The sequence below is a fragment of the Myripristis murdjan genome, chromosome 15, assembly GCF_902150065.1.
Source record: "Myripristis murdjan chromosome 15, fMyrMur1.1, whole genome shotgun sequence".
In the NCBI taxonomy this organism is placed as follows: Eukaryota; Metazoa; Chordata; class Actinopteri; order Holocentriformes; family Holocentridae; genus Myripristis; species Myripristis murdjan.
Genome location: NC_043994.1, coordinates 15,656,779 through 15,669,229, shown reverse-complemented (window position 1 = coordinate 15,669,229; position 12,451 = coordinate 15,656,779). Strand labels below are relative to the sequence as shown.

At 42.0% G+C, this 12,451-nt stretch overlaps 2 protein-coding genes across 4 annotated transcripts; one reads left to right on the top strand and one right to left on the bottom strand.

Moving 5' to 3' along the window:
• Positions 1-498: 498 nt before the first annotated feature.
• Positions 499-4,221, top strand: itprip (inositol 1,4,5-trisphosphate receptor interacting protein). 3 transcript variants are annotated; one of them, XM_030070796.1, is made up of 2 exons: positions 499-558; positions 2,197-4,221. In XM_030070796.1, the coding sequence occupies exon 2, from the start codon at positions 2,265-2,267 to the stop codon at positions 3,876-3,878; it is 1,614 nt and encodes a 537-aa protein (XP_029926656.1). In that variant the 5' UTR covers positions 499-558; positions 2,197-2,264; the 3' UTR covers positions 3,879-4,221. The 3 variants fall into 3 exon arrangements, with proteins under 3 accessions (XP_029926656.1, XP_029926654.1, XP_029926655.1); XM_030070794.1 differs by having other exon boundaries at positions 507-671; XM_030070795.1 differs by lacking the exon at positions 499-558 and adding an exon at positions 880-995.
• A 2,074-nt stretch (positions 4,222-6,295) lies between these two features.
• On the bottom strand, positions 6,296-12,369 carry LOC115372703 (glutathione S-transferase omega-1). The gene is made up of 6 exons (XM_030070797.1): positions 12,221-12,369; positions 7,935-8,043; positions 7,549-7,771; positions 7,351-7,452; positions 6,987-7,093; positions 6,296-6,799 (listed from the first exon to the last, which is right to left on the bottom strand). Exons 1-6 carry the CDS (start codon positions 12,246-12,248, stop codon positions 6,649-6,651), a joined length of 720 nt encoding a protein of 239 aa, XP_029926657.1. The 5' UTR covers positions 12,249-12,369; the 3' UTR covers positions 6,296-6,648.
• Positions 12,370-12,451: the final 82 nt, after the last annotated feature.

The window sequence follows — 12,451 nt, the reverse complement described above, 5'->3', positions numbered from 1 at the left end:
AATACAATTCAATACATGTTGTCAGTCTTCGTTTTAATACTCTACATTTTACTCTCTGGTTTTACTCACTTCTACACGTTCTTTCTTCTGGTGTTATATATTGCACTCTTGACAATTCATTTACTTTTTTTATCAACTGTTTGGGACTTTTTATTTATTTAGTTGTTAATTTAGTTGTTTTTGCATATTTTACTCTTTTTTCACTACTTTTATTTTCTCCTAATTCTAATTTGTCTTAATGCTGCCTCTGGTGTTTCATTGCAAAGTGATGAGCTGTAGGATGGCATTTCCTCAGTTTGGCTTTTGGTGTGGGTCTCCATGCGGATTAATCAGGGATTATTCCACATCTGCTATTGCAACTGTTATACTATCATCATACACCAGTGACATACTTTAAATGTACACATAGGTTTTTTTTTTTTTTGTTTTTTGTTTTTTTTTTGCCGTGCCTCCTCCACAGTGAGTCCTGCGCAGCGTGACGTCCGCGGCGCTCGGCTATGTGGACGGGCGGCTGGGCGGGCTGCCTCCTCAGGGGTGGAGCGCGTCGCCAGGAAATGTGTAAGGAAAAGTTGTTAAAATGTTCCCTCGCGCAGTTTACCAGCCATACATAACAGCTACACCGCTTAGGAGTCGCTTGTCCACACTTTGTTTCATTATGGGCTTTCTCAAAGGTACGTTTACCAACTTTTCATCTCTCATTTTCGCCTCAACACACATCCTCATGCTCTCGACTGGCTCGGGTTCAACTTCTCACCGTCAATTTTGGCTCAAAGTTACGCAACCGCGTTGGTGGATTAATGGGAGGGATGCTCAGTTTTTAATGTTTGTTCTCGTTCGCCTGTGCGCCACAAAGCATCATTTCACACAGTATGGCGCACTATCTGCTAAGTTACACCAGACGAGAGTGACTCATGGCACTGGAATAACGCTACTCTGCCACCACGTTTCCGTCATGATGACTGGCGCACTATTTTGTTGCTAAGACAACTGAGGAGGTAACCCTTGGCAGTGTCTCTAAACATCACTCTTTGTCATTTTGTGATATTTACTCTGGTTGCCAACTCTTGGTTTCATTGGCTTGGACTGTTAATCAATGTTAAAAACCGTGTTGAGTTTTAATAGTGACTGTTTTGTTGGGCTTGTTGCCCACAGCGTCCACAGAAAGTCATTAAACTGGACCCTGTTGCTGGGAGAAGTGAGCCTCAGCTTTTCAGTCTTTTGAGTTTTCCAATCTGATTGTATGTTCTAAAGCAGTAAATGATGGCAAATACCTCTAGATTAACTGCAACACAAGCTTGGTTTGTGTTTGTTTGGATGGGCTGGACCATGTAAGCACTGGAAAACATCCAAATGAGTAACTCATGGGAAAGAGGGCTGGAAAGTTTTTCATAGCTCAGTGGCGTCATATGCACTGACATGACTTGTGTCATTTTAAAGGTCTCAAAGTCAGAGAGAAAGGAACAGTACGCACTGAACTCATGTTGTATGCCTCCTGTTACATATCACATTTCTCTCATTGAGCACAGGAAGATAATCTCTAAAACCATTTTTGTGCCCCTCAAATTAAAAACTGAAATAAGTTTGAGTAAATCAGTCTGTCCTCTCTTCAAATTCTAGTAATTATGTGGAAATGAGCAGGAACGTTATACAATTTCCTTCCCTCTTCTCTGCAGTAGTTGCATTACATGTTTGTTCTTCAGTCAAAATGATACAGAGAAACAATGACAGTGTCAATGCTCTCTCCAACCTCATCTCTTACTTTCACATCCAGCAATAATTAATACTCTCATAGTGCTTAGGCTGCACTGTGGAAACAGGATGTAAAATGTTAACAGCCACAATGTCATGGTACCTAAATTTGGCTATCAGAGAAGGCTGAAATTCTTCTAAAGGGCTCAATCTTCCTTCCTCTCATGTTGTGCAGTTTGATACTGGACAAGAGTGCGTCACTCAGCCCACTGCCTCTATATTTAGAGGTACAGTCTTTGCTTTCCCGTGATGGGTGGAGTGCTGTACCGAAATAACTAGTTTTTTTCCCCCTTTTTTTTCATACCTTGAATTTCATCCATATTTATGCTACACCAATACCCTCTTGGTCCTTAATCTTAATCTGGAGAAGGCAGACTTTAACTCTTTAGTGCTAGTCTTGAGAAGATGTCTCCTATCAGTAATGCTGTTTGTATGTTTACATTTCAGGGTCTGAGTTGCAGCCCACTGGATTTCCGTGAGGTGGCTAAGGTTGTGTGGGAGAAACACAGGTGAAGATGCAGGGGGCCCTTGCACGAGTGTGCATGGTGGTGGCCGCTGCCATACTGAACCATCCTCTGCTCTTTCCTCAAGAAAACTCGACACTCCCAGAGCAGGATGAGGAGCTGATAGCTCGCATGCGGGAGCATGAGGAGAGACTGGAAATGGAGCAGGCAAGGTTGGAGAAGGAGCTTTCACAGCTGGAGTCTGAGCAAGAAGAAACCAGCTCAGAGGATGGTTATAGATGGTACTTCTGGAGCGCCTTCTCTCTGGTCATATTCTTCACCATCGAGGTGTGCAGAGTGGATCTTGCTGACATTTACAGCCGGCAAGATGAGGATGAGGACATGTTTTCAGAGAGCGGATCCATCAGCCCAAGGACATTGGTATTAGACAAAGACATCCTGAGCAACTTTTGCGACAGATGCATCTACACTTCAACCCATGAAAACTGGAGAGTGAGGGAGTTTGTGGAGGGTTTTGCTGATGACCTGCTGGAAGCACTGAGGAGTGTGTGTGACAGGGATGCAGACATGGAGGTGGGGGACTTTGTGGGGGTTGGAAGCATGTTTGAGTCATGGAAGGTGAACAAGCCTCTGATGTGTGACCTTATTGTGCCTTTCTCTCCCCCGGAGCCATATTCCTTCCAGTTCCAGCTATGGTGCAGTCCCTCCAGTGACATGCCTCTGGACATGCAGGGCTGTGGTACGATCACAGTGGCCAGGTTTGGGGAAACTGAAGAGAACTGTCTCTGTGGCTCTGCCAACCTAGGAGAGGACATGCTTTGTCTCTTGCACTGTAAAAACGACAGGCTCAGAGTGGACCTCAGTCCCGATGAGCTGCTGTGCTCCAAAAACACACCTTACTTAGCCAAAGATCAAGTCATGAAGTGGTTTCAGATCTCTGTAACCAAAGCATGGGGTCGCATCTCTCACAAGTATGAGTTTGAGGTCACTTTTCGTAACCTGGATGCAGCTGGTGCTCTGAAGATCAGATTCCGCACAGGGAAAGTCATTGTATTGAACATCATCCCTGTGGTTCAGCTGGGGGATACAGATGCTTACTTTGTCTCGCACTTTCCCTCAGATTGTGACAGCTGCCCAGACCCGTGTTGGCCCCTTTCCTTTGCCGTCTACGAGAGGAACTTGCTCAAACATGTGGCTAAAAGCCTGCCGGATAAATCCTGCCATTTACACTGCCTTCAGATTATTACTTTCCTACACAAAAAACAGACAGGGCTCACAGGACAGAGCGGACTGACTAACTACCACTTAAAGACTGCTCTGTTGCACCTACTAATAAGTAAAAGCCCTTCTAGTTGGGGCATTGAGAGTATGGAGCACAGGCTGCGGGATGTGTTTGGCTTCCTGCAGAGGAGCCTCCAGGAGAAGAGACTTTATCATGTTCTGATTGGGAATAGTCAAGTGCCAGAAGAGATCAAGCTTCCTGAGATATTTTGCATGTCAGAACCCATCAATCTGTTCCGGCCTTTGGTGTTGCAGAGGGAGCTTCATGCAGACACGGTCAGACATTTCCAGGAGATGTCCAAGAATGCACCTGTGCTTATACAGGAGTACACACCTCTCTTATTAAACGGAAGTATCCACCACCGTCTAGACGAACGTTTGTGAGAGCAATGGCCATGTTTGTTATCTGAACAATGGCCCACTTTTGCATCACTGAAATGGAAACCTCAGTAGCTTGCAGTTTTTCAAATGTCTTTCAACATATCATCTAATTAGACGCAACTGTTACAGCTAATTGCACAACATACTCAAGCACTGATTCAAAGATGTACATAGCCTAGAGTTATTTTTTTTTATATATGTGATTTCTGTTAAGATGTATAGTGGTGTTGCTGCAGCAGCTTTATGAAGTCTCGTAATCAGTGCTCTGACAAACTTCAGCCTTGTGTTTTCCAAGAAATGTATTGTACTGGTTACATTATCAAAATTGGAAGCACTATTGTATTACTGTGTTCTGATATTTGTACTGTAAATCTCAGTGTCAAGATGGTGTATATCATACAAGACATCACAGTTCTATCATATTTTCAAATGTTAACATTGCCAAATGCCCTTCATTGCTTTAATGCGCACACACACACACACACACACACACACACACACACACACACACACACACACAAAACTCATTCTACGAGCCATGAAGCTTAAAAGTCATGCTGCTCCTTTTGAAAGCATAACTTAGGGCAATATTCAGTAGAGATCTTTTTCAGTAGGGCTACATCAAGGATCATTTCAGAAGTTCCTTTTTTCTGTGACCAAATTGTTATTTTTTCCCCATTTGCTTTTATTATGGTAACAATATTACATAACAAAATCAAGTAACTGAAGTAGTGTTGACACTGCATGTGTATATTTGCAGGTGTTATGCAATTTCAGAAATTCTTGTCATGTCCACCTGATAACATACAAAGTGCTTATTGGATGACATTTTTTTCAGTTGGAGATACACTATATTACCAAAAGTATTCGCTCACCCATTCAAATGATCAGAATCAGGTGTCCTAATCACTTGGCCTGGCCACAGGTGTATAAAATCAAGCACTCAGGCATGCAGACTGTGAAACAAGACATTTGTGAAAGAATGGGCCGCTCTCAGGAGCTCAGTGAATTCCAGCGTGGAACTGTCATAGGATGCCACCTGTGCAACAAATCCAGTCGTGAAATTTCCTCGCTCCTAAATATTCCACAGTCAACTGTCAGCTCTATTATAACAAAATGGAAGCGTTTGGGAACAACAGCAACTCAGCCACGAAGTGGTAGGCCACGTAAAGTGACGGAGAGGCGTCAGCGGATGCTGAAGCGCATAGTGCAAAGAGGTCGCCGACTTTCTGCACAGTCAATTGCTACAGAGCTACAAACTTCATGTGACCTTCAGATTAGCCCAAGTACAGTACGCAGAGAGCTTCATGGAATGGGTTTCCATGGCCGAGCAGCTGCAGCCAAGCCACACATCACCAAGTGCAATGCAAAGCGTCGGATGCAATGGTGTAAAGCACGCCGCCACTGGCCTCTAGAGCAGTGGAGACGCGTTCTCTGGAGTGATGAATCACGCTTTTCCATCTGGCAATCTGATGGACGAGTCTGGGTTTGGAGGTTGCCAGGAGAACGGTACATTTCAGACTGCATTGTGCCGACTGTGAAATTTGGTGGAGGAGGAATTATGGTGTGGGGTTGTTTTTCAGGAGCTGGGCTTGGCCCCTTAGTTCCAGTGAAAGGAACTTTGAATGCTTCAGGATACCAAAACATTTTGGACAATTCCATGCTCCCAACCTTGTGGGAACAGTTTGGAGCGGGCCCCTTCCTCTTCCAACATGACTGTGCACCAGTGCACAAAGCAAGGTCCATAAAGACATGGATGACAGAGTCTGGTGTGGATGAACTTGACTGGCCTGCACAGAGTCCTGACCTGAACCCGATAGAACACCTTTGGGATGAATTAGAGCGGAGACTGAGAGCCAGGCCTTCTCAACCAACATCAGTGTGTGACCTCACCAATGCGCTTTTGGAAGAATGGTCAAAAATTCCTATAAACACTCTCCTCAACCTTGTGGACAGTCTTCCCAGAAGAGTTGAAGCTGTAATAGCTGCAAAAGGTGGACCGACATCATATTGAACTCTATGGGTTAGGAATGGGATGGCACTTCAGTTCATAGTATGAGTAAAGGCAGGTGAGCGAATACTTTTGGTAATATAGTGTATGTTACAGATTACCTCTTATACTGTGTCTTACATAACAGGAATTATTTAATGTACAACGTAGCAATGTTGCTTTTTTAAAAATTGTATACTGTTGCTAATGTTGATGGCAGCTATAAAGACTAAGTAAACTGTCGATGACTTGATATGTACTGCTTAAGAAGTAAAATGTCATTGCCATTGTGTTACACTTACATAATGTCTGGTGGCACTCTAAGTACTACTGCACAAAACACAATGTTATCACTTTCTGTCAGGGTAAAGGATACTATAGTCATTGTGTATGGTACTACATGCATCATAAATTTCAGATTCAGACTATGGAGACTTAACATGTACCAGTTTTATTACACAAAGGAACAGCATGTTCTTTTCATGCACCTATAAAAATCATGGGGCATTAACTATTAACCTTGAATCACATGATTACCTCTTTTCAGGCACTGTAACCGAATGATTTCCCCCCAGTGTTAAAATACTGATTCAACAAAGTCCCATAAACAAATACTTTCTATTAAGCCCATCACCAAAAGAGTAATACTATTTTTTTTTTTTTTGTATAGAAATGTGTTTTTCATACATGAGCTTAAAATTAGACCTTTGATTCCACAATGAGCTTGGTAGAGGACATGAATACAAAATAAAACTGGACGGGTCAAAGGTTCAGCTGGCTTATCTACAGGCCATAGTCATAATTGGGTTTCCCTTCGATGTAAGTTTTGTAGAAGGCCTTGTAAGTGTCCATGCTGTGCATGGTTGCTTTGACGGTAGGGTCCTCCAGCATGCGCTCTGTCCACTTCTTAAGCTCTGGCGTTTCATCCAGGCAGCTGAAAAGACAAAGGGAGACTGGTTAGGCCCTTCAGGAATAAAAATCTTGAACATCAGGCAGTAAATTATTAGATGACACTGGCCACACAAGTCATCTGCACACATTTTAAATGTCATTAAGTAAGGATAATAAGTAGTGTTTTGTCTTGTCACATGTTAACCGCAGGACCAACCAAGAACACTTACTGCTGCAGTTCAAATATCTCCAGTCTCTCAAACCATGGCCACATCATGTAATCAATCATTGTGATAGAATCACCAGCAAAGTATTTGGTTTTCTTATTAACCAGGTCCTGAAAAAGAAACACTGGATTTAGCCACCATATATAAAATGTTCTATGTCACACTACAACAGCTGGGTGAACAGTCAGCATATAAGATGGTCACATATTTACTTGTTTATTAAACATCATAGCACACACTGGACAGGGTGCCAGTCCATTATACTTGTACTCATATTATTACATGGAGAAATTCAGAGTCTTTGATCCCCCAGATTTGTATGGCTTTGGAATGAGTAATGAAAATGTAGCACTGCAAAGAAACTTGCCTCGTTTAAGTTGGAAAATTTCTGTTTCAGTTCAGCTACCAGTCCTGATACATCCTCGCCATTCCTTTTACCCGTTGGGATCTTGTAGAAGTATGGTGTTATCTGTTAAAAAAAAGATGCAAAAAGTGATTGATGTGTATAGAGGCAGCAACAAGCCTTGAAAATGGGTTTTTTCGCTCTTCTCTTTGGATGACATACTTTGGAGAACTGCTCCAGCATCATCTTTTGTTGAGCCTTCTCGAAGGGATCTGAAGGAAGCAGCTTCTTCTCAGAGTAAACTTCATCCAGATACTCGCATGTGATCGGGGACTCATATATGAGCTGGCCAGCTGTTGTCTCCAGTGCTGGGACAAGGCCGAGAGGATTTTTCTCAAAGTACCAATCAGGTTTGTCCTTCAGGTTGATGTTGATGGTGTCATATCTGAGGGGAAAAATATGTGTCATCAAGTTTGAAGGTACAGTAAGACTGCTGTGACAAATGTAGTCCAAAGTGTCAAATGGAGCATTTATGTTATGTTTCAGTACTGTTCGTAACTGGTAAAAAGCTATGGCTCAAGATCAAGATAATTCCAGCTTTTCATTACTTGATTCCTTTGGCGTTGAGCACGAGTCTGGTCCTTTGGGCAAAGGGACAGAATCTCATGCTGTAGAGTCTGATATGACCTTTTGGCACTGGACCAGGGGCGGCGCTTCCTGAAACAAAATATGTCCTCACATTATGTAATGCCTATGTTGTTTAGACATTAGAAAACAGACTTTTATGTGTCTGGTACTTAGTGTGTTGCCTACCTAAACAGCCATTTACAGCCATAATAGTGTTTTATTTTTATTTTTATTTTATCTTGTTTTATTTATTATATAATGTGTGTGTGTGTGTGTGTGTATATATATATATATATACACTTGTGCCCGTTTGTCTGTATATACAGTACAGGCCAAAAGTTTGGACACACCTTCTCATTCAATATGTTTTCTTTATTTTCATGACTATTTACATTGTTGATTCTAACTGAAGGAATCAAAACTATGAATGAACACGTGGAGTTATGTACTTAACAAAAAAAGGTGAAATAACTGAAAACATGTTTTATATTCTAGTTTCTTCAAAATAGCCACCCTTTGCTCTGATTACTGCTTTGCACACTCTTGGCATTCTCTCGGTGAGCTTCAAGAGGTAGTCACCTGAAATGGTTTTCACTTCACAGGTGTGCCTTATCAGGGTTAATTAGTGGAATTTCTTGCTTTATCAATGGGGTTGGGGCTATCAGTTGTGTTGTGCAGAAGTCAGGTTACTACACAGCCGACAGCCCTATTGGACAACTGTTAAAATTCATATTATGGCAAGAACCAATCAGCTAACTAAAGAAAAACGAGTGGTCATCATTACTTTAAGAAATGAAGGTCAGTCAGTCCGGAAAATTGCAAAAACTTTAAATGTGTCCCCAAGTGGAGTCGCAAAAACCATCAAGCGCTACAACGAAACTGGCACACATGAGGACCGACCCAGGAAAGGAAGACCAAGAGTCACCTCTGCTTCTGAGGACAAGTTCATCCGAGTCACCAGCCTCAGAAATCGCAAGTTCATATATATATATATATATATATATATATATATATATATATATATATATATACACACACACACACACACACACACACATTAAAATTTGGTATATATTTTCTTAACTTCTAACTTTACTTAGGCATGCACCAACTCAGCTGTCCTCAGTAGCACAATGACAATAATGCTTCTTATGTCTTATTTCAATAAAACAACTCCAAAATGTCACATCAACTATCAGTGTTTGTCGCACTCCAACAGGTGTGATTATGTTCTGTTAGGGCCCTAAGGTTTTTGACGATACTATATTACAAATAGCATGTTAGTTCCTCAGTGTCATCCACAACAACTAAAGCAAAATGTGTGTAAAATGTTGAACAGCCTGGGTCAAATAGTCCCCATAGATGCCTGCAAAATGTGGCACTGAAACCATATCATCATGTTCGTTTTATGTTTACCTACCTGACTCCATTAAATCAGGAAAAGCCATGAAATATGAAGCAAAAAACGTTAGTCGTGTTTTAGAGGCGTTAGATGACAGGATTATGAACAAACTGATGAACCTGATGAACTGTGTATGAACCTTGTGATTGAGTCAAAGTGGAAAAAAAGGTTACATTTAGAAGGTAAGCTGCAGAACTTGTCTTGCAGTAGCTTGCATAGTCACAATGACTTTGCAGATAATTTGCTGGCACTCCCCTCATCATTAGAGATGGGATTTATGGCTCTTTTAAGGAAGCCGGATCTTGAGGATTCGTTCCTTTCAAAGAGCCGTTCAAAAGACTGGCTCATTTTTATATTTATTTATTTTTAACCCATTAAGACCTAAACATTCGATATGAGACTAACAGAGTGGTATCAGACTGTACTGGATGCTAAGAAGGTGTGGGTTAATATTTCGATCAGAATCATTCACACTTAGACATCCCATATTCTATTGGTGGGATATCTGAGTTTGAATTATCCTGAAATCATGATAATTTCATTTGGCAATGGTCTGTGTGGACATTTGTAAACATTCCACAGGGTGGCACGGCGCCACATCCCTCTGCTTTGACAATAAGATCACTATTTTGGATTTACCCTTTGTATTGAATGTGTGTGTGTGTGTGTGTGTGTGTGTGTGTGTGTGTGTGTGTGTGTGCGCGTGTGTGTGTAAATAAACCTTGAGTTAATGTTAACCATGTAATACCTAAATAAGCTAAGCAGGGTACAATGAATTGCCATGTAAAACAGCTTTTACTTTTAGTGCAAAATAGAACAAGAACAAACCTTGCAATATGTAGTGCAAATTTTAGTCTTTCTTTAGAAATTCACGATAACGTGTATCAAATGAGAAAACGGGGAGATTATAAAGATATGTAACACTATCCAATACTTTTATAAAACTAAACAAGATTTCAACTTCAAATATTAGAATAGAACAATATCAGTGCAAATTTTAAGAACATTTTGGATTGAAAACTCACAATAATAATACTAATGTTGTACACCTGAGCTGCTTTGACCAAAACAGGAGATCAGCTCCTTGACTTACACTATATTACCAAAAGTATTCGCTCACCCATTCAAATGATCAGAATCAGGTGTCCTAATCACTTGGCCTGGCCACAGGTGTATAAAATCAAGCACTCAGGCATGCAGACTGTGAAACAAGACATTTGTGAAAGAATGGGCCGCTCTCAGGAGCTCAGTGAATTCCAGCGTGGAACTGTCATAGGATGCCACCTGTGCAACAAATCCAGTCGTGAAATTTCCTCGCTCCTAAATATTCCACAGTCAACTGTCAGCTCTATTATAACAAAATGGAAGCGTTTGGGAACAACAGCAACTCAGCCACGAAGTGGTAGGCCACGTAAAGTGACGGAGAGGGGTCAGCGGATGCTGAAGCGCATAGTGCAAAGAGGTCGCCGACTTTCTGCACAGTCAATTGCTACAGAGCTACAAACTTCATGTGACCTTCAGATTAGCCCAAGTACAGTACGCAGAGAGCTTCATGGAATGGGTTTCCATGGCCGAGCAGCTGCAGCCAAGCCACACATCACCAAGTGCAATGCAAAGCGTCGGATGCAATGGTGTAAAGCACGCCGCCACTGGCCTCTAGAGCAGTGGAGACGCGTTCTCTGGAGTGATGAATCACGCTTTTCCATCTGGCAATCTGATGGACGAGTCTGGGTTTGGAGGTTGCCAGGAGAACGGTACATTTCAGACTGCATTGTGCCGACTGTGAAATTTGGTGGAGGAGGAATTATGGTGTGGGGTTGTTTTTCAGGAGCTGGGCTTGGCCCCTTAGTTCCAGTGAAAGGAACTTTGAATGCTTCAGGATACCAAAACATTTTGGACAATTCCATGCTCCCAACCTTGTGGGAACAGTTTGGAGCGGGCTCCTTCCTCTTCCAACATGACTGTGCACCAGTGCACAAAGCAAGGTCCATAAAGACATGGATGACAGAGTCTGGTGTGGATGAACTTGACTGGCCTGCACAGAGTCCTGACCTGAACCTGATAGAACACCTTTGGGATGAATTAGAGCGGAGACTGAGAGCCAGGCCTTCTCGACCAACATCAGTGTGTGACCTCACCAATGCGCTTTTGGAAGAATGGTCAAAAATTCCTATAAACACTCTCCTCAACCTTGTGGACAGTCTTCCCAGAAGAGTTGAAGCTGTAATAGCTGCAAAAGGTGGACCGACATCATATTGAACTCTATGGGTTAGGAATGGGATGGCACTTCAGTTCATAGTATGAGTAAAGGCAGGTGAGCGAATACTTTTGGTAATATAGTGTAGCTTACTTTCTGTAAACAATAAAATAAAGTGTAAAAAACAACAACAACAACAACAAAAAAGGCAGCTCTGAAATAATACTGCAGTCCCATGTTTTATGACTTCTTCTACAGAGTGAATTAAAGCAAAAAAACAAAGAAACTGGGAACTGGCTCATTTTAAAGAGCCGTTCAAAAGAATCGACTCGTTCGCGAACGACCCATCACTACTCATCATGATGTCTATTAAATTCAGAGTGAAGTGAATGCATGCACTGTGATAGGCATTGCCTAACGAAAAGGCTTCTTCTCCTCAGTCTGAAAGGACAGGGATGCACACTTTCACTAAAATTTCATAGTTTCGCAGATAAATTAATTTCCTGGAGCGGAAAGTGACCCACGCCCAAATATACTCGTGACTTCATGGAGAACCGAAATCCGGCAGGGCAAATGCTAAAGTTAAGGTTACGTTAGCTTGCTGGTTAGGTTCAAACGGCTGCAGGAAAACATGCCTTCAGCAGTAGAATAAATGAAGTATAGCTCACCTTTAGCAAAACACTTCTCAGTAGCCATGTTTATATCTTAGGCGTTGAGGAAAAAACTGCAGATAAAACTTGCTCGTCGAACAGGAGATACAAACACCGGCACCGCACCGAACCGAGAAATAATAGCAAGCTACTTCCTGTGTGGGCGTGGCGGACTTAAGTTTTAGCCAATGGCGTTAAAGGGTGGTCTTTTAAGGTTTTGCGGTTGCCAGGGGTTACACAAACACACTT

What these genes read in the sequence shown, in the direction of transcription:
- itprip (XM_030070796.1), top strand. Translation starts at nt 2,265, where the DNA reads ATGCAGGGGGCCCTTGCACGAGTGTGCATGGTGGTGGCCGCTGCCATA.
- LOC115372703 (XM_030070797.1), bottom strand. Translation starts at nt 12,248, where the DNA reads ATGGCTACTGAGAAGTGTTTTGCTAAAG. An exon ending in TGAGAAGTGTTTTGCTAAAG is followed by an intron (nt 8,044 to 12,220) that starts GTGAGCTATACT and finishes ATTTTGTTTCAG; the next exon opens with GAAGCGCCGCCCCTGGTCCA. An exon ending in AATTTTCCAACTTAAACGAG is followed by an intron (nt 7,094 to 7,350) that starts GCAAGTTTCTTT and finishes TTTCTTTTTCAG; the next exon opens with GACCTGGTTAATAAGAAAAC.